At 40.6% G+C, this 22,119-nt stretch overlaps 1 protein-coding gene across 2 annotated transcripts; it reads left to right on the forward strand.

The window, feature by feature from the left end:
- Positions 1-181: 181 nt before the first annotated feature.
- Positions 182-20,808, forward strand: bag4 (BCL2 associated athanogene 4). Of its 2 annotated transcripts, none has more exons than XM_034169882.1 (5): positions 182-414; positions 11,776-11,895; positions 12,042-12,272; positions 17,684-17,953; positions 19,777-20,808. In XM_034169882.1, exons 1-5 carry the CDS (start codon positions 412-414, stop codon positions 20,260-20,262), a joined length of 1,110 nt encoding a protein of 369 aa, XP_034025773.1. In that variant the 5' UTR covers positions 182-411; the 3' UTR covers positions 20,263-20,808. The 2 variants fall into 2 exon arrangements, with proteins under 2 accessions (XP_034025773.1, XP_034025774.1); XM_034169883.1 differs by having other exon boundaries at positions 184-414; positions 19,786-20,808.
- Positions 20,809-22,119: the final 1,311 nt, after the last annotated feature.

Below are 22,119 nucleotides of genomic sequence, written 5' to 3' on the forward strand. Positions count from 1 at the left end.
TTAATTAATTAATTATTGTTGTACAAAAATGTTTATTAAATCCACTTTGGTGTTCTTCCAAATTATGTTGCTGGAGAGTAGAGCAGAGTGAGCGCTCTTTCTCTGTGTCTCTCTCTTTGCTTATATATGTCATGAACGAGACAGCGTCACGTGATTTCGCTGTGCGTCAGGCAATCATTTCCTGATCCCACCGTCTCTGTCTCAGTGGAAACAAAAATCGTTTTTGTTTTTTTTTGGTTTTGTTTTGTTTGTTTGTTTGTTTAAGTAACACATGTTCAGGACTGGGTCTAGTAACGTCAGTACCGTGGAGCTTTTGTGACGTGTGCCGTGGCGGGACGCGCTTAGCTGCTTCTGTGAGTCTGGCCCTCGAACCGCAACACGAAAAACAACTACGTGAACTGGAATAACATTATGGTAAGTGACTGTACACAGACTGGAGGCAAAACGCAGGCTTTGTCCTATGTGTCCGAGTCTGTTTTCTTTTCAGCACAAGGTCTGTTTAGACCAAAAAAAAAAACTCTACTCGATACACACATGCTAGCTGCACAGCTAACGGAGCTAACGGAAAGTAGGAACGGAAAGTATTATTACATAAGCTATAGCTTATGTAATAATACTTTCCCGTTTTAAGCTTCGTGTTTCCAGATGTCTCTCTTAGTTGTAGCCTGTAGTGACACAGACTGAAGATAATCTGTGTCTATCCGAGCTAAAACAAAAAAGATTTATGTGCAAATAAATAATAAATAAAAACAACTGACAAGACAACGTCATACTTTTTGTTATATCGAGTAAGTCAAACACTACAATGATGAATATTAAAGCTAGAGTGTGTAGGATTTAGGAGGAGCTACGAATTGCTGGAACTGTAGGCGGAATGGAACCGGAACACCTGGTAATAAATGGTAATTTATTATTTATTTATTTTTATTTTTCATAAGGAGTGTGTGTGACTGGGGGCAGTGTTGTGTGCTGTGCATGCTACTACACCCTATGATTATGTATATGAGTGTTGCGAGGGGCATTCGATTTACAATACATAGTGTCGCTACATGTTTTTATTTGTTAAGTGATGTTTAACATCTTGGTTGTATTTATTTGTGATATTTGATGATTTTATATGTGTCATATTTATTCGTGATCAGGGACTGCAGATGTAAATTAGCCTAAGGCTAATTCTGGTGCAATGCATCAAATGGTGACATTTATGTTTTAATTGCACATGGTCCCTTTCAAATAAATTGAAATTGAAATTGGCAGAATGGATGTCAAGAATGTTAATACTAACATTCTTAGACAAAGTAATCATGTTCTTGTATTTGCTTTGAAGAACTTGATGCAAATTTGTGGGTTAAAACAGTTAATTCACAAGAGTTTCAAGACAGTTCGTCTATCCTAGATTTGGTTATGTTATCAGATGAAAATAACATCAGTCAGTGTGGTGTACTTAACATTGGTATAAGTGATCTTTTACCAGTTTATTGTACACGTAAGGTTGTTAGGTTTCGTGCCAATCAATACATTATTGTAAAATTACGTTCTTTAAAACATTACAGCCAAGAGCAGTTGGTTTAGGAACTGGAGTGTGCTGACTGGTCAGAGGTCACAGAAGATGAAGATGTAAATGTAACCTGGTGTAAATTTAAATTATTTCTTGATGTACTGGATAGGGTTGCTCCTTTTAAGGAGGTTGGCTTGAAACAGAATACCGAACCATGGATGTCAAGTGCAATAATGGATTTGATTCAGAAACATAAGTATTTTGCTAGGTTTAAGAAGCTAAAGTAAATTCTGATCATGTGAAGTTTTTGTACTACAGAAACCTGGCAAATCAGAAAAAGAGAACAGCAAGGTCTGAATACTTTGCACATGTTGTAATTGAGAACCAGAAAAATCCCAAGAAGTTGTGGCAAAGCCTGAAATCCTTGGGTACGTCTGGTAAATGTAAGACAAGGGTGTCAAATATCAGTTTAACCATCAATACACACCTAGTATTTGATTAAACAGGTTGTTGTCTATTACTTTAATAGGTTTTTCACAACTGTGGCTTCCAAGCTGGTGGAACTATTGCCAGAGGGTATAGGCAAGTTTGGCACAGAATATGTGCTGGATTTCTGCAGGAAATGTAATGTTTCTGAGAATGTATCCCATCTTACAAATGTTACCTGTGAACAGTTATACAAAATACTGGAAGGTATGAGTGCCAGTAAGGCAACAGGTATGGATAACATCCCTGCCAGATTTGTGAAGGATGGTGCAAGTGTTATTGTCCGCCCATTGCACTATATTGTTAATTTATCCTTGCGGACTGGTAAAGTTCCTGAGGATTTGAAATTGGCTCGAGATGTACCACTGTACAAGAAGAAGGATAAGTCAGAGGTTGACAACTACAGGTCTGTATCTGTGCTAAATGTACTATCAAAAGTATTTGAATGTGTTGTTTTCAGTCAGCTGAATGAGTATCTTGTTGAACGCAATCTCTTATATGAACTCCAATCAGGGTTTAGATCTAACTATTCAACTGATACATGTTTAATGTACTTGTGTGACTATATCAGGAAGGAATGTAATAAAGGTCACTACACAGGGATGGTGATGCTTGATTTACAGAAGGCATTTAATACGGTAGACTATGGTATCTTTCTGAAGAAACTCTGTGCCTTGGGAAAAGGAGTTCATACTGTAGAATGGTTTAAATCATATTTAACTGGCAGACAACAAGTTGTGGACACGAATGGTGTTATTTCATCCCAGAAAGAAGTGATATGTGGTGTACCGCAGGGCTCGATTCTGGGACCGTTGTTGTTTCTTGTTTATGTGAATGATTTGTCTGGTGTGGTCAGACGTAAACTCGTGCTTTACAGTGATGATACAGCACTCATTGTCTCGGTTAAAGATGCGTCTTTAATACAGGCAGGGCTCAAAATAGTAAGTGCATGTGTTTGTTTGTGCATGTATTATTTGGGTGGTGCACGTAATTTTATATTGCACTTGCACTGGTGCATGTAACTTTATCCAAGTTTTATCAACTATAAGCACCAGTAGAATGAACCAATAAAGGAATAAATAAGGAAAAAAACAATTTTCAGTGTGTTGTCTTTGTCTTCACTGCATTTTTTGACTCAAACACGGAGTGAGTTGCTGTGCTCTATTTGTTATGGAAAGCTGACAAACGTCAACAGCGGCGCGCGCACGTGAAAAAAAAAAACTGGCTGCCACTGCGGTTCCTTAACGGAACCCGGGAGAGGTCAGTTAAAGTGATTATTTTTTTTCTGTCCATGATAATTTGTGCACAGGTTTTCCTTTAATTGAGCCCAGGAATTAATAAAAGTGTTCTCAAATTAATAAAACGTGCGCACACTTTCCTGCCCGTGATAATTCGTGCGCACGTTTTGATGGCCGTGATAATTCGTGCACGTTTTTCCTTTAATTGAGCCCTGGAATTAATAAAACGTGCGCACGTTTTCCTTTCGTTCAAAATTAACTCCATAATATGACCTAAATTGTCATCCTTATGATGGGGAGACACTTCGCCCTCAGCATCCTTTTTAATGTGCTTAAACTCCAGATGGTGTCATGCTGGGCAGCTGGAGTTCTCTGTATGTCCTTGTGTGCACAAACCATGATATACTCTGACCAGATCCATTTCTAATGGGGAAATGTATTACACTATCTCCTGGTTTGTTATGTGTCAAGACAATATTGAATAATTGAGTGCACGTTTTACAAATTGTGGCCACGTTTAAGTAGATCATGCCCTTGTTTTACTCAAACAATGCTTAAAACGTGCGCACAATATAACAAAATGAGCGCACAATATGAGGTCTGTCAATAAAGTAACGGTCCTTTTTATTTTTTTTCAAAAACTATATGGATTTCATTCATATGTTTTTACGTCAGACATGCTTGAACCCTCGTGCGCATGCGTGAGTTTTTCCACGCCTGTCGGTGACATCATTCGCCTGTGAGCACTCCTTGTGGGAGGAGTCGTCCAGCCCCTTGTCGGAATTCCTTTGTCTGAGAAGTTGCTGAGAGACTGGCGCTTTGTTTGATCAAAATTTTTTCTAAACCTGTGAGGCACATCAAAGTGGACATGGTTCGAAAAATTAAGCTGGTTTTCTTTGAAAATTTTAACGGCTGATGAGAGATTTTCAGGTGATACTGTCGCTTTAAGGACTTCCCACGTAGCGGGACATCGCGCAGTGCTCCCAGGTGCCGTTGTTAGCCTGTTTCAAGCTGAAAACCTCCATATTTCAGGCTCTATTGATCCAGGACGTCGTGAGAGAACAGAGAAGTTTCAGAAGAAGTCAGTTTCAGCATTTTATCTGGATATTCCACTGTTAAAGGAGATTTTTTTTAATGAAAGACGTGCGGACGGATTGCAGCGTCGGCTCGAAGCCACCGCGACGCTCCGCCACAGGAAAAACACCTCTGTTGGAAGCCTTAAGGACAAGTTGGAACATGCCCAGCTGTTAAACAATTTCTCAGACACTCACTCCACTGAAAGCCATCAAAAGCCGCCTGGATTTTACAAATGGTTATCAACACGGAGGTGTTTTTCCTGTGCCGCCGCACCGCGCCGGCTACGTCCCGACGCGCGGACCCGTCCGCACGTCTGCCATTAAAAAAAATCTCCTTTAACAGTGGAATATCCGGATAAAATGCGGAAACCGACTTCTTCTGAAGCTTCTCTGTTCTCTCACGACGTCCTGAATCAATAGAGCCTGAAATGTGGAGGTTTTCAGCTTGAAAAAGGTTGACGACGGCGCCTCGGAGCGCTGCGCGACGTCCTGCTCCGTGGGAAGTCCTTAAAGCGACAATATCACCTCAAAATCTCTCATCAGCCGTTAAAATTTTCACCGAAAACCAGCTTAATTTTTCGAACCGTGTCCACTTCGATGTGCCTCACAAGTTTAGAAAAAATTTTGATCAAACAAAGCGCCAGTCTCTCAGCAACTTCTCAGACAAAGGAATTCCGACGAGGGGCTGAACGACTCCTCCCACAAGGAGTGCTCACAGGCGAATGACGTCAACGACAGGCGTGGAAAAACTCACGCATGCGCACGAGGGTTCAAGCATGTCTGACCTAAAAACATATGAATGAAACCCATATAGTTTTTGAAAAAAATAAAAAGGACCAATACTTTATTGACAGCCCTCGTATAACAAAACGAGCGCACAATATAACAAAATGAGCGCACAATATAATAAAACGTGCACACATTCTCTTCACATGCAAAATATTTTGGCGATGACCCTTCCGGGTCTCTGTAGTTCCTCGCTCTCTCTCCCCTCAAACTCTGTCATAATTGTGTTATAAACCAGTCACCAATAATCTTCACGGATGATTCGTTCGTGTGCACACATGAAAAAAAAACTGTCTGCTACCGCTGCTGCTGCTGAGTTTTAAGGTTGATATAAGACTGACTTTTGGTTGTGCAAGTAATTTTTTTTGTTACAACCCCTGGCAAAAATTATGGAATCACCGGTCTTGGAGGATGTTCATTCAGTTGTTTAATTTTGTAGAAAAAAAGCAGATCACAGACATGACACAAAACTAAAGTCATTTCAAATGGCAACTTTCTGGCTTTAAGAAACACTATAAGAAATCAAGAAAAAAAAATGGCAGTCAGTAACGTTTACTTTTTAGACCAAGCAGAGGGGAAAAAATATGGACTCACCCAATTCTGAGGAATAAATTATGGAATCACCCTGTAAATTTTCATCCCCAAAACTAACACCTGCATCAAATCAGATCTGCTCGTTAGTCTGCATCTAAAAAGGAGTGATCACACCTTGGAGAGCTGTTGCACCAAGTGGACTGACATGAATCATGGCTCCAACACGAGAGATGTCAATTGAAACAAAGGAGAGGATTATCAAACTCTTAAGAGGGTAAATCATCACGCAGTGTTGCAAAAGATGTTGGTTGTTCGCAGTCAACTCTGTCTAAACTCTGGACCAAATACAAACAACATGGGAAGGTTGATAAAGGCAAACATTCTGGTAGACCAAGGAAGACATCAAAGCTTCAAGACAGAAAACTTAAAGCAATATGTCTCAAAAATCGAAAATGCACAAAAAACAAATGAGGAACGAATGGGAGGTCTGTGACCGAACTGTAAGAAACCGCCTCAAGGAAATGGGATTTACATACAGAAAAGCTAAACGAAAGCCATTAACACCTAAATAGAAAAAAACAAGGTTACAGTGGGCTAAGGACAAGCAATCGTGGACTGTGCATGACTGGATGAAAGTCATATTCAGTGATGAATCTCGAGTCTGCATTGGGCAAGGTGATGATGCTGGAACTTTTGTTTGGATTTCTAAAGATGACTGCCTGAAGAGAACATGTAGATTTCCACAGTCATTGATGCTATGGGGCTGCATGTCAGGAAAAGGCACTGGGGAGATGGCTATCATTACATCATCAATAAATACACAAGTTTACATTGGTATTTTGGACACTTTTCTTATCCCTTCAATTGAAAGGATGTTTGGGGATGATATCATTTTTAAAGATGATAATGCATCTTGCCATAGAGCAAAAACTGTGAACACATTCCTTGCAAAAAGACACATAAGGTCAATGTCATGGCCTGCAAATAGTCCGGATCTTAATCCAATTGAAAATCTTTGGAAGCTGAAGAAAATGGTCCATGACGAGGCTCCAACCTGCAAAGCTGATCTGGCAACAGCAATCAGAGAAAGTTGGAGCCAGATTGATGAAGAGTACTGTTTGTCACTCATTAAGTCCATGCCTCAGAGACTGCAAGCTGTTATAAAAGCCAGAGGTGGTGCAACAAAATACTAGTGATGTGTTGGAGCATTCTTTTGTTTTTCATGATTCCATAATTTTTTCCTCAGAATTGAGTGATTCCATTTTTTTTTCCCTCTGCTTGGTCTAAAAAGTAACCGTTACTGACTGCCACAATTTTTTTTTCCTGATTTCTTATAGTGTTTCTTAAAGCCAGAAAGTTGCCATTTGAAATGACTTCAGTTTTGTGTCATGTCTGTGATCTGCTTTTTTTCTACAACCCCTGGCAAAAATTATGGAATCACCGGCCTCGGATGATGTTCATTCAGTTGTTTCATTTTGTAGAAAAAAAGCAGATCACAGACATGACACAAAACTAAAGTCATTTCAAATGGCAACTTTCTGGCTTTAAGAAACACTATAAGAAATCAAGAAAAAAAGATTGTGACAGTCAGTAACGGTTACTTTTTTAGACCAAGCAGAGGAAAAAAATATGGAATCACTCAATTCTGAGGAATAAATTATGGAATCACCATGTAAATTTTCATCCCCCAAACTAACACCTGCATCAAATCAGATCTGCTCGTTGACATTGACCCTATGCCATGACATTGACCCTATGTGTCTTTTTGCAAGGAATGTTTTCACAGTTTTTGCTCTATGGCAAGATGCATTATCATCTTGAAAAATGATTTCATCATCCCCAAACATCCTTTCAATTGTCCAAAATATCAACGTAAACTTGTGCATTTATTGATGATGTAATGACAGCCATCTCCCCAGTGCCTTTACCTGACATGCAGCCCCATATCATCAATGACTGTGGAAATTTACATGTTCTCTTCAGGCAGTCATCTTTATAAATCCCATTGGAACGGCACCAAACAAAAGTTCCAGCATCATCACCTTGCCCAATGCAGATTCGAGATTCATCACTGAATATGACTTTAATCCAATCATCCACAGTCCACGATTGCTTTTCCTTAGCCCATTGTAACCTTGTTTTTTTTCTGTTTAGGTGTTAATAATGGCTTTTGTTTAGCTTTTCTGTATGTAAATCCCATTTCCTTTAGGCGGTTTCTTACAGTTCGGTCACAGACGTTGACTCCAGTTTCCTCCCATTCGTTCCTCATTTGTTTTGTTGTGCATTTTTCGATTTTTGAGACATATTGCTTTAAGTTTTCTGTCTTGACGCTTTGATGTCTTCCTTGGTGTACCAGTATGTTTGCCTTTAACAACCTTCCCATGTTGTTTGTATTTGGTCCAGAGTTTAGACACAACTGACTGTGAACAACCAACATCTTTTGCAACATTGTGTGATGATTTACCCTCTTTTAAGAGTTTGATAATCTTCTCCTTTGTTTCAATTGACATCTCTCGTGTTGGAGCCATGATTCATGTCAGTCCACTTGGTGCAACAGCTCTCCAAGGTGTGATCACTCCTTTTTAGATGCAGACTAACGAGCAGATCTGATTTGATGCAGGTGTTAGTTTGGGGGATGAAAATTTACAGGGTGATTACATAATTTTTTCCTCAGAATTGAGTGATTCCATATTTTTTTTTTTCCTCTGCTTGGTCTAAAAAAGTAACCGTTACTGACTGCCACAATCTTTTTTTCTTGATTTCTTATAGTGTTTCTTAAAGCCAGAAAGTTGCCATTTGAAATGACTTTAGTTTTGTGTCATGTCTGTGATCTGCTTTTTTCTACAAAATTAAACAACTGAATGAACATCCTCCGAGGCCGGTGATTCCATAATTTTTACCAGGGGTTGTATATGGCAGGGTAAATACCAGGGCATGGAAAATCAAAAATTTGCCCTGCCCTGTTGATCTGCTGTCTGCATAACTGGGTTCATTTTGTATCAGCTAATTGTAACAACTGCCTGTTTCTAGAAGACACTTTCTTCAAGTAGTGGTGCAGAAAAAAGTCTGCTTCATGCAAGAAGGCCATCGTATCCAAGTATTCCACTGCTTGAATAGACAGCAAAGGCCTCAAAGATGACACCTGATTTGAACCCTCTTGAGAACTTGTGGGCCCTTCTTCAACATCAAATTTAAGGTGATGGAAAACAATACTCCTCCTTCAACTGCATTTTGGAGGCTGTGGTTGCTGTTGCATGAAAAGTTGATTGTCAACAGATCAAGAAACGTATAGACTCCATGGATGGAAGGCTCATAGCAGTTATTGAAAAGAAGGGTGGCTATATTGGTCACTGAATAGTTTTGAAATGTTGAAAGTCTTTATGTGTTAATTTTGAGTTATTTGCTATACCTTAATACATGAAAATAAACAAGGGAAATGGGAAAATTTTACTTTTTCATTTAGTTATATAACAATTCTCCACATATATATGTTTCTCTGAGAAAGCGAAAACTCACTTTTTCTTTGTTAAATATTCAGGTTTGAGGTTTATGAACATTTTGGATTAACTGAGGACACTGTGTTTGTTTAAAAATAAAATGCATCCTTAGACATACAACTTGCCTTGCAATTGAGCATGCAATGTATTTTACCTGTTAGGCGCCAATTCTCTGCCTCACACAAAACCCTAGTCATGCAAACACACAGTGACAAAATGTGGTGTCCTCCAATATCCTCCCAAACTTAATTTGTTCCCCCTCTTCTTGCACGGAAGCTTAGTCACTGGGATGGAAAATGGTTCACATGCTCTTTTTCCTGTCTGTGACACACAAACACGGAGTTCACGGTATTGGTTTAAAGCACCAGTTAGCACCAATGCAAGGTTAAAAATGCATTTCGACCCCTGCTTTTGATACTGTACGGTACAAAAATCGCTGTCATGTACTGAGATTATCCTGTACTAAATTTGTTTATTTGCCATCTGTGCAAAAAACTGGAAGTTTGTTCTATACTGAAATTACCCATTCTGTGTGCAGAAAGGACTGAGAGCTGCTTTAAATTTATGGGGAAAAATAACTTGGCTGTCAACCTGATTTTGGTGTGTATACAGAAAAGGTAAACTTGGTACAGAACAAACTTTCTGTTTTTCACAGAGACAAGATCAGAATTTATTCACATTAAACCTGATTTTGATCCACACAGAGTCAGTACAGAAGAAACGTCCCATTTTTCAAGCATGTGCAAGTAGTGTGTATACAAATCTGGTACGAGGGTAATCTCAGTATATGACATGGGCACTCCTTGTTATTTAAACTACTTGAGTTTCATGTCCTGCCGCCTAGTGGGTAAAATTTTGCGCCTCATCCGGGCAACTTGTTGACACACAAAATCCAGCACAACTTCAGATGTGTTGCTGTCAAATTTAACCAGGAAAAAGCTGCTATAATAAATTCTATCTATGAAAGTACTACATGCTTGTAACAAAGACAAGAAAGTTATTATTAATTTGTTCCTCATGTTTTTTAAAGTAAACTTGGGGGAAAAAAATTTTTTGAATTCGGGGGACTTTGAAGAGTCTTAAAGCTTAAAAAAATGGTACTCCCGTGTCTACCCTGTGTGTTCCTTGCATGTATTATATATGTGGTAATAAATCGTTGCGCTTACAAGACCTATGGTTGGACAAACAGATATGGTCATGGTTCTACGCTTAGCCCTCGAGGTCACTTGCTATGCCGGGCAAGTTGGGGGTCAGATCTACTTGCTGCATGGCAAGTAAACCAATTTAACCAACTCTTTTAACATTAGTTTTGCTTTAGTATATCCTGTTGAGGGTTCCATGGGGGTGCAGCTTTTAACTAGCTCATATGGTTGTCCACTTGTATACTGTAGCAAATATTGAAGCCGGTCATGATTGTCGCCAGTATGGTTGTTGTTGTTGTTATTATTATTATATGTGCAGAATGTCTTCAAAAGTGGATCTTTACTTGCTAAGGGGGTTGGGGGCTCCGCTGCCTACACCCATGTCAGAGGGTCGCAGTCTGTAAGAATGTTATATCATATGTGCTGTCTGTCAGAAACAGACTGTCACTCTAGTTTCATGATCTGTGCAGGAAGGCAGGGTCTTTCTTCCCCTTCAGTGCAGGAGGTGTGACCTCATCCTGTCGAAACAGAGGAAAACGGCTAGTTGAAGCAAGTCACCGGATTATTTAAGACAGAAACTGTGGAAGCATAAATGGAATTGATTAATTTACCTTTTTCTTCCAAAATATAAACCTAAAAGTGAAAGTGTACTGATGTTTGTGTTGTCAGTGTTCCTGTATGAGGTCAGTCCACATTCGAGTTCAGACAGAAAACAGCAGTAGTTGATGATAAAAGCTGGTGTTTTGTATGAATTAGTGTAAAAGTTCACGAATGAGATGGCTGCCAAATGGCAACAACTGCCTGCAGTGATTTCAAATCTGCACACAGTGAGGTTTTATAAGATGCCGTCATTTTCACAAAAATAAAACTTAAATTGACTGAACTTTTGTCGGTAGTCTGGCTGTACGTCACGTAACATAAAGGGTTAACACTTAACGCAGTGCACAGTAAACTTGTCCCAATGTGAATGACAAGCTATAATCCAATTTGTAAACATTTAAGGAAAAAAAAAGGGTTTACATTTGCACTTGCTGAAGTAAGTGCTCAAGTGGCTGACGGCAGCTCTCCGCTGCTCAGTTTAAAAAAATTCTATATCAGGCAGGCTCTAGTTTTGTTTTTGTTTTTTAATGTTCAGTGTGAATTTAACCTATTTCATCCATTCCAAAGGGGAAAACAAAGCAGTTGGTGAAGCTCTGAATAAATGCACCAGGAATCATAAAAATGCTAAAATTGTGGTCTGAGAGTAAAACATCAAAAATTCATATTTAAAAAAAAATTTGGACAACAGCTTTAAGATTTTGCAAAGTTTCCTAATTCATGAGAATATTTAATTATTATTATTATTATTATTTCCAAGAAAATCCATGCCTTATTCCATGAGATGTTCTCATGCTCTGGGTGAGTCGGCATGGAAGGACCCAGCTGCAGTCCATGCTTTATTAGGAGTACTGTCTTTAAAGTAAAAGTACTTGAGAAGAAGGATTACCTTTAACATTGCATGTTAATCTATGCTCCTAGGATGCTTCCCAGTATCCTGGCTACCCTTCACACTACTGGTATCCTCAGATCCATTCCACTGGGCATTATGCAGGTACCTATCCGTCGGGTTCAAATGTTCAGTCATCCTACAATCCACAGGTACAGTCACAAGATACTCAACTTGGCCCTCAGTGTTTAAATCAGTTAATTATTTTAATTCTGTAAACTGCTTTCACCTTTACTTACCTTTTTATCATAACTCTTTGGCATTTCACATTTCTCACTATTTTCTGCTGCCTATGTAGGTGATGCCTGGAGGATATCTAAATGGCCATGGTGTCTACAGTCCAGCACAAAGTCAGTATTCGACAAGTAATTTTCACCCATCCAACCCTTTCTACTGCGCTGACCCTCAGAGAGGAGCTCCAGGTCCTTATCCAAGCCAGTGCTGTCCAGCAGAGCAGAGTAGTGGGCCAACTAGGCAGCCGCACTCTCAGCACCAAAATCATCATTATCCTGCTCCACACTGTCAAGGGGTCAGTTCATACAAACATTCAGTTAAATTATCATGCAGCCTTATCAGTTTCCCATCCTCATAATCACTATGCTACAAATTTTATGCAAATAAGGCTTGGCCTCTGAGCTCACCTTTGGGTAGTAGCTCACTGGGCTGCAACTGTTAGGGAGTAGCTGGAGACACAAAATTGTGACAAAACACGCAAATTAGTGGCCATTTTTCAGCTTGAATATCACTGAAATGATGACGCGTTTGCAAACATGGTGCTCAGGATGGCCGTGTGTTGCTATTATGCTGTTATCATATAAAAAGAGGCTGTGGAAACTCCCCTGAGTGTAGGCATGGAAGAAAAAGTACTGTAAATAATAACAAAACAAAATAAATGAAATTTAAAAAGCCCAGCGTGGCTCCATAGAAAAGAGAGTGGATGTTGGGGTACTCAACATGGGCAGAAACATTGTCCAGGGACAGCCCGCTGCATCTCGACAATACAGGATATAAAATTGCAGAGGAAAACACAGCATAAAACCTACAGTGCATCCAGAAGTTATTCACAGCTCTTCACTTTTTCCACATTTTATGTTGCAGCCTTAATTCAAAATGGATGAAATATATTTTTTTCTTCAAACCTTTACACACAGTACCCCATAATGACAAAGCAAAAAAGTGTTGTTTTGAGATTTTTACAAATTTATAAAAAAAAAAAAAAAAGAAACGACTAAGAAATCACGCGTACGTAAGTATTCACAGCCTTTGCCATGAAGCTCAAAATTGAGCTCAGGTGCATGCTGTTTCCACTGATCATCCTTGACATGTTTCTACACCTGAATTGGAGTCCACCTGAGGTAAATTCAGTTGATTGGACATGATTTGGAAAGGCACATACCTGTCTACATATAAGGTCCCACAGTTGACAGTGCATGTCAGAGCACAAACCAAGCATGAAGTCAAAGGTCAGGATTGTCTCGTTTCGAGGTACAAATCTGATGAAGGGTACAGAAACATTTCTGCTGCTTTGAAGGTCCGAATGAGCATAGTAGCCTCCATCATCTGTAAATGGAAGACGTTCGGATCCAATTAGAGGAGAAGGGCCTTAGTCAGGGAGGTGACCACAAACCTGATGGTCATTCTATCAGAGCTCCAGCATTCCTCCGTAGAGAGAGGTGAACCTTCCAGAAGGACAACCATTTCTGCAGTAATCCAGCAATCAGGCCTGTATGGTAGAGTGGCCAGACGGAAGCCACACCTTAGTAAAAGGCACATGGCAGGCCTCCTGGAGTTTGCCAAAAGGCACAGAAGAACTCTGAGATCATGGGAAACAAAATTCTCTTGTCTGAGACAAAGATTGAACTCTGGCATGAATGCCAGGCATCATGTTTGGAGGAAACCAGGCACCATACCTACATTGAAGCATGGTGGTGGCAGCATCATGCTGTGGGGATGTTTTTCAGCAGCAGGAACTGGGAGACGAGTCGGGATTGAGGGAAAAATGAATACAAGAATGTACAGAGACATCGTGGTTGAAAACCTGCTCCAGAGTGCTATTGACCTCAGACTGGAGCGATGGTTCATCTTTCAGCAGGACAATGACCCACAGTACACAGCCAAGATATCAAAGGAGTGGCTTCAGGACAACTCTGTGAATGTCCTTGAGTGGCCCAGCCAGAACCCAGACCTGAATCTGATTGAACATCTCTGGAGAGATCTGAAAATGGCTGTGCACCGACGCTACCCATCCAACCTGATGGAGCTTGAGAAGTGCTGCAAAGAGGAATGGATCATGTTCAAGAAGATTTGAGGCTGTAATTTCTGACAAAGGTGCTTCAACAAAGTATTGAGAAAAGGGTGTGACTTCTTTAGTATTTTTATTTTCAATAAATTTGCAAAAATAAAAGTTTTCATATTGTCATTATGGGGTGGTGAGTTGAATTCTTAGGAGGGAAAAATTAATTTATTCCATTTTTTTCAATAAGGCTGCAACATAAAATGTGGAAAAATGGAAATGCTGTGAACACTTTCCAGAAGCATGGTACTTCCATTGTGTTCTTCAATAAAAACAAAATTAAAGAATAAATTTGTAGGGCTGGCATTGTCCTCGTTCCCCACAGTTGTCCTCCAGCCCACTGCCCCTGCGTGCATGGCCCCCAGCAGCATAAAAACTATTTCCTATGTAGTCCTCAATAAAAGAATGAATCCAGAGCATTGGCATCGTCCTCATCCCCCTTACAGGTGTTGTCCAGGTGGAGTAGAAACTGATGTCCTTTTCGCTTCTCTGGGTGGGCTCCGGGATCCAAGCACTCCTCCTCTTGCAAGGGTGAATTGCTGTAGATAAAACAAAGTATTGAACTTATTCCCATTGTGCTCAACAATTAAAAAGGGGAAAAAAAAATTCAGGGGATAAGTCCAGATCGTGCGGACAGGAGTCCTGCAGTCCGCTGCAACTGCATGCACAGCCAGGCCGGTAGCAAAGCCATGGCTGCTGGACTCGCTCTGACACTTCCAGAAGCGCTGTTCCTCGCTGAACATCTCTGCTGTTTTGGCATGCTCCCAGGACAATGACGTTCAAATCCTCTTCAACCTATAGTCAGTTGAATACACCACAAAGACAAGATGTTTAATGTTCAAACGGATGAACTTTATTGTTTTTGTGCAAATATTTGCTCATTTTGAAATGGATGCCTGCAACACTTCAAAAAAGCTGGGACAGTGGTATGTTTACCACTGTGTTACATCACCGTTCCTTCTAACAACACTCAGTAAGGGTTTGGGAACTGAGGACACTAATTGTTGAAGCTTTGGAGGTGGAATTCTTTCCCATTCTTGCTTGAGGTACGACTTCAGTTGTTCAACAGTGCGGGGTCTCCGTTGTCGTATTTTGCGCTTCATAATGTGCCACACATTCTCAACGGGCGACAGGTCTGGACTGCAGGCAGGCCAGTCTAGTGCCTGCACTCTTTTACTATGAAGCCACACTGTTGTAACGTGCAGAATGTGGCTTGGCATTGTCTTGCTTAAATAAGCAGGGACGTCCCTGAAAAAGACGTTGCTTGGATGGCAGCATGTGTTGCTCCAAAACCTGGATGAACCTTTCAGCATTGTTGGTGCCATCACAGATGCGCAAGTTGCCCATGCCATGGGCACTTTACACAACCCCATACCATCACAGATGCTGCCTTTTGAACTTTGTGCTGGTAACAATCTTTTTTCCTTTTTTGTCAGGAGGATACAACGTCCATAATTTCCAAAAACAATTTGAAATGTGGACTCATCAGACCACAGCACACTTATCCACTTTGCGTCTGTCCATTTCAAATGAGCTCAGGCCCAGAGAAGGCGGCGGCGTTTCTGGATGTTGTTCATGTATGGCTTTCGCTTTGCATGGCAGAGTTTTAACTTGCACTTATAGATGTAGCGATGAACTGTGTTAACTAATAATGGTTTTCTGAAGTTTTTCTGAGCCCACATGGTAAGATCCTTTATGCAGTGATGTCAGTTTTTAATGCAGTGGTCATGGGCATTTAATGTTGGTCTTCGGCCTTGCCACTTACGTGTTGAAAGTTCTCCAAATTCTCTGAATTTTCTGATTATATTATGGACTGTAGATGATCCCTAAATTCCTTGCAATTGAACATTGAGAAACATTGTTCTTAAACTGTTGGACTATTTTTTTCACACAGTTGTTCACAAAGTGGTGATGCTCGCCCCACCGAGGATTTGAACCAAGGATCCTCTGGTCTTGAGCCCAACGCTTTAACCACTAGACCATCACCTCCCCTTCTTCTTTGTATTCATTCATTGTCAGTCACTTATCTGGGCTTGGGTCATGGTGGCAGCAGAGCAAGCAGCTACACTTCGCTATCATCGGCCAAGTCCTATAACTCTTTTCTTGGGTTCCCAAGGCATTCCCAAGCCAGCTGGGAAATATAATCTCTCCAGCATGTCCTGGGTCTTCTCCAGGGCTCCCTCTCGGTTGGACGTGCCTGGAAGACCTCTGCAGCTTGATGATCAGGGAGCATCCTCACCAGATGCCCGAACCACCTTAACTGGCTCCTTTCAATGCGAAGAAGTAGCGGCTCTATTCCATTACATAGTACTATGTTTCCTTCTTGTACCTTCTTCTTTGACATGTTTCATTCTTAAAGTGGCTCTTATGAATGTGAAGTAAATTGAAAATCTGGTTCTGTATTTAAAATGGAGTTTACTAGTAGCCTACTATTATATAAATTTCTATTACAGTTTTATTTATGTTTGAGTGATGTATAAACCTCACATGAAATATTAGAGTTTGTTAAACTATAATCCAAATGGATGGAAATCTTGCATGCAAACAATGCGTAAAGCTTAGCAGTAGGTTTTTTTTTTTTAATGGGTTTGGGACTTTATATTATCTTTTTTTTATTCATGCGGTCAATGCATCAGAGTGGCCAAATGCCTGATTTGAACATGTGCCATGTTAGAGTGGATGTGAGCTAATGAGCAAATAAGTTTTCTTCTTAAAACGGCATATAATAAGCAACAATTATTTGCTTATTATACAAAATACACATTATACATTGATACACAAAATTCCCAGGTAACCTCATTTTTCATGTTACAGTGCAATGAACTGTGGGTAATTCCCTTAGGCAAATTCTGCGTGAATGCCAACTTGTGGAAAGTGTGCAAAAATGGCTGTCTAATTTTAAACATTGTTTCGTGTTAGCCATGAGTCATTTGTAGTTGGAACAAAAAAGTTTTTAGTATCATCCCCATTCACACATTTGACCCATCGTTTAACTCTGGTTCTATTTTCATGATTGTTCTGTGGTTGGTGACATAATCATTTCTCCCAGCAGATGTTCGCTGATGTGAAGGCAGATTCAGACATGTGGGATTGTACATAAGCTAAACAAAGCTGTTTTTTCAAATGATTTAGTGCATTAGAGTTCACCAGGTGTTACTCTGTTGGCCCTGTTATAAGCCTCTAAGTTGGAGAAATACAAAATAGTTTTTGCTTCTTGTTCTTGTTTTCAGCTATTTCTTACACATTTTTTGCTGTGCATGCCCTATGCTGTTACCAGTGCATGTAATGGAAGAAGATCACTGTGTTAAAGACATGGTGTGGCAGTCAAGAGCTTAATGCACTCTTTTCACAACAGAAGGTTCCTGGTTTGAGACCATCCGTACCCATTCGCTGTGTAATGTGGAGTTGCGTCAGGAAGGACATCTGTCTTAAAACCCCTTGCAAATCCCATTGCAGATCTGTACTGTAATTTCACTGCAGCACGCTGTGAAATTAGGTGCAGCTGAAAGTACTACAGTTGGCATTATTTCAAAATATGTGAAGGCTCACAGAAAATATGTTCTTTGAAATGGCATTGCCATCACAGCCTTAATATAATAATAATAATTATTATTATATGCACCATGCCTCTGTGCTTTTGTTTCCAGAGCCCTGGATATCCTCCTAGACCATATCCTCACTACACTGAAGGTGGCCATGGAATTCCTCCAAACTCCCCTTACCCCAGTGGAGAGCCCCTCCATCCTAGTCCTCAGACTAACACTTGGGCACACCCTGGTGGTTATGCACCTGCACAGCAGCAGTGGCAGTCAGGCCAGCAGCCTTCACAAAATCACTATGGACATCCTGTGCGGCCACAGCACCCTCCAGCATGGCCAGGGACAGGAAGTGGTGCTCCACCACCTTACCAGCCCAAGGTATGAGTCTGTAACTCTCTAGCCTTTTGTATTAATTTTAAGTAATTTCAGCGCTGCTCATTATAATGAGACTGTCACTGTGTGCAGACACAATGACACCTTAAGCTTCAATAATTCTTGGGGTGGAGGGGTGGTTTTCAAACTGGGTTTTGTATGCTCAAGGTATAATTTAGCTGTGTTCTCACACTCAACAAAAATATAAACGCAACACTTTTGGTTTTGCTCCCATTTTGTATGAGATGAACTCAAAGATCTAAAACTTTTTCCACATACACAATATCACCATTTCTCTCAAATATTGTTCACAAACCAGTCTAAATCTGTAATAGTGAGCACTTCTCCTTTGCTGAGATAATCCATCCCACCTCACAGGTGTGCCATACCAAGATGCTGATTAGACACCATGATTAGTGCACAGGTGTGCCTTAGACTGCCCACAATAAAAGGCCACTCTGAAAGGTGCAGTTTTATCACACAGCACAATGCCACAGATGTCGCAAGATTTGAGGGAGCATGCAATTGGCATGCTGACAGCAGGAATGTCAACCAGAGCTGTTGCTCGTGTATTGAATGTTCATGTCTCTACCATAAGCCGTCTCCAAAGTCGTTTCAGAGAATTTGGCAGTACATCCAACCAGCCTCACAACCGCAGACCACGTGTAACCACACCAGCCCAGGACCTCCACATCCAGCATGTTCACCTCCAAGATCGTCTGAGACCAGCCACTCGGACAGCTGCTGGAACAATCGGTTTGCATAACCAAAGCATTTCTGCACAAACTGTCAGAAACCGTCTCTGGGAAGCTCATCTGCATGCTCGTCGTCCTCGTCGGGGTCTCGACCTGACTCCAGTTCGTCGTCGTAACCAACTTGAGTGGGCAAATGCTCACATTTGCTGGCATTTGGCACGTTGGAGAGGTGTTCTCTTCACGGATGATGCGAAGGAGATGTGTTGCACTGCATGAGGCAAATGGTGGTCACACCAGCTACTGACTGGTATCCCCCCCAATAAAACAAAACTGCACCTTCCAGAGTGGCCTTTTATTGTGGGCAGTCTAAGGCACACCTGTGCACTAATCATGGTGTCTAATCAGCATCTTGATATGGCACACCTGTGAGGTGGGATGGATTATCTTAGCAAAGGAGAAGTGCTCACTATCACAGATTTCGACTGGTTTGTGAACAATATTTGAGGGAAATGGTGATATTGTGTATGTGGAAAAAGTTTTAGATCTTTGAGTTCATCTCATACAAAATGGGAGCAAAACCAAAAGTGTTGTGTTTATATTTTTGTTGAGTATACTTTGTTGACACCCCCTCAGAAGAAACTGTGAAAACAAGCAAATGTGACCAAATTTTCATCCTGTGGCATGAAGAAACAATTGCTCAGTTTTGTGTAAAAGCACCATATTTTGCACACAAGTCCGACGTATTCTAAGCAAATCTGGATGTTGAGTTCCCTGAGATATTGTCCATGACGGCCATTTATGAGAATGGATGTCATGGCTTTCCCACAGCAGCCGATACCCAACATTTTAATCTATACAGTGACCATATTAACAACCACTTTGAAAAATAACTTGAATTTTATTTATTTTGCTACAATTAAGTTGTTCTCTTTAGGCACAGAAAATATTTGGATATGGATCTGTTAATGAGCATGTTAACGTATTAATTTTTGTGTCATTATTCCTGTTGTATTGGAGGAGCTTCACTTACACATGACACATTGTTCCTGACCACAACTGACATGTTTACATCCAGCAGTTACATGTTAATTGTGTTATCAAGATGTGGTGGTCTTTTCTTTTGTTTCTCTTCAGGACCAACAGCATCAACATGCCCCACAGGTGGGTCCTCAACCCAGGCCATCCCCGTCCCCCAGTCCCTCCACTGGAAAGCCTGCTGAAATAAGTTTTCCTCCACATATGTACAACAAAACAGTACATGGTAGCCAGGTAGAACCTACTCCTTCAGAAGGAGAGCCCCTGCCATCAGCCCAGACCCAAGCTTCAGGTCCAGTCAAGACCCAAGGCCATGCTGGTCCTCAGGCCTTGAGTGATAACCCCGGCCTGGCCAAGGTCCAGCAAGTCTTGTCCGTAGTGCTGCTTCTTCAGGAAGATGTTGATGAGTTTGTGGGCAAAAAAACCGACAAAAGTTATCGGTATCTGGAGGAACTGCTGACCAAAGAGCTACTGGAGCTGGACTCTGTGGAGACTCGGGGACAGGAGAATGTCCGGCAAGCCCGGAAGGAAGCTGTACAAAGGATCCAGGCCATTCTGGACCAACTTGAGAAAAAAGCCTTTTGAGCTGGACTTACTTGGTTTGTGGGTCACTTAGGCTACATTTACACTACAGGTCTTGATGCACAATTTAGATTTTCTGCCTTTTTTGAGAAGGGTGGGGGCAGTGTATTTACATTATCTTTTTTTAAAGTACCCCATATCTGATACCTGCATTTATGTGGTTTTGAGCTGAAATTCCTCAAATGCAAAGGTGAGGATTTGTGCATTTCCAAGTAAGATGTAAACAAAATATACCAAGTGCTTTTGCAAGGTATTTCTTTTCAACAGTCCACAAAGACCTCATGATGACATCAGGTGGAGAAGAGTTAGTCCACCTGTCGACACTTGGTTGTGTGCACCAACAATTGCTACTACCTCCGTTCACAAGGACTCAGGATGAGCCGGAATGACAGAGAAATTCCGTGTATTTTTTTGACCACAGTTGCACCTGCAGATATCTGATTTATTTCCACTGATGCATGTTGCCCAACTTCAGTTTGTCAGTATCTGTGAGTGTTAGCAATTCCATATTTGCAATACATATGACATAACCACATGAGCAAAACGTCAGAATCGAGTTGCTTGTATGTAGTAGTGTAAATGTAGCCAATGTCTTGCGGGTTTTGGGTTTGTTAGTTTTTTTTTCACTCAATGAATTTGAGGCTTGTTCTTTGGAACTGTATTGAATATACACGTTTCTCACAGCCATTATATAAAATTCCTGTGATATGTGGCAATGACCCAATCAGAAATGGATCAAACAAGTTATGTGGCGTCAAGACCTTTAAAACTGAATTATGTTCATCCATGCGATGTGGTATTTGGTCTGTCATCTGATTTTATTAACATGGCATAGCTGACTGATGGCATCAGTGAAAGAAATTGCTAGAAACACAACATGATCATCTTGCTCATCTTCTGTCGTACTTTATCCAGCCAATCAGTCGAGCCAGTGGAATTTGGATTTACTTAGTTCCATGTCACAGCTGTTGGACACAGATTCAGTTTGTCATGCTGTCACTCAGGATTGTGGGTCAGTTTTAATCTGATCCTATGCTTACCAACATGTATTTCTTTAGCTGTTTGTTGTTAAATGTCACAATCCACTTGCATGACCAGAGTATTGTTCATGTTGCTGACAGAAACACAGACCACACCCCCTTCCACTCTTTACGGACTTAAATGGAATTGATCTCTTATCTTCATATCTCTGATGGCATTGTTTTTCTTTTCAGATGTGATCTGAGCCCTGCATGCACTGTAGTGATTTTAGATAAGCTGTGACACTGTCACACCCCCTTAACGATCTTTGCCCTCACGTGTACTTTTTCTTTCTTTTAATGAAATTGCTCGCTCGGTTTGGCTCTGTAATCAGAGCTACATTCTTTACAATTGCCACAGTTTTTCACTGTAGAAAGTTGGGTACGCTCAGACAAGATTCGGAATAACTTGAAAGTTAAACTTTATTTTTGAGCAGCTAACATACATGTTAGATGTATTATCAAATTTAAATTCGAGTGCTGCAAAGGGTGAAAAACATACTACAGAGTACTCATTGGTCTTTGGGTTCACTTCTAACTGATCTGCAGCCCCATTTTGTGCTGAAGTGGCCTCTTGTTTCTGTTTTATTGTTTGGATCGTGTCTGACATATCAAATCAAGTTTGCACCAAAAATATCTTTCCTTGGGTTTCTGTAGAGCATGTTGCTCTGTCCATTCATTCTTGTAGGTTGGTTTTGTTTTTTTAAGTGCCATATTTCAGGGGAACATTTTTTTTTGGGGGGGGGGGGGGGTAAATAAAATAAGATGCATGGAAGAAAGAGCATATATTTGTTCATTTTGCTCTTTTTTTTTTCCTGTTAAAATTATTTCAATTTCATCA

This window comes from Thalassophryne amazonica, chromosome 5 (genome assembly GCF_902500255.1).
Source record: "Thalassophryne amazonica chromosome 5, fThaAma1.1, whole genome shotgun sequence".
Lineage (NCBI taxonomy): Eukaryota > Metazoa > Chordata > Actinopteri > Batrachoidiformes > Batrachoididae > Thalassophryne > Thalassophryne amazonica.

Bases quoted from the DNA above. Each gene is read 5' to 3' on its own strand.
- bag4 (XM_034169882.1), top strand. The intron at 11,896-12,041 runs GTACAGTCACAA...CTGCCTATGTAG, and splicing joins AGTCATCCTACAATCCACAG to GTGATGCCTGGAGGATATCT. The intron at 12,273-17,683 runs GTCAGTTCATAC...TTTTGTTTCCAG, and splicing joins CTGCTCCACACTGTCAAGGG to AGCCCTGGATATCCTCCTAG.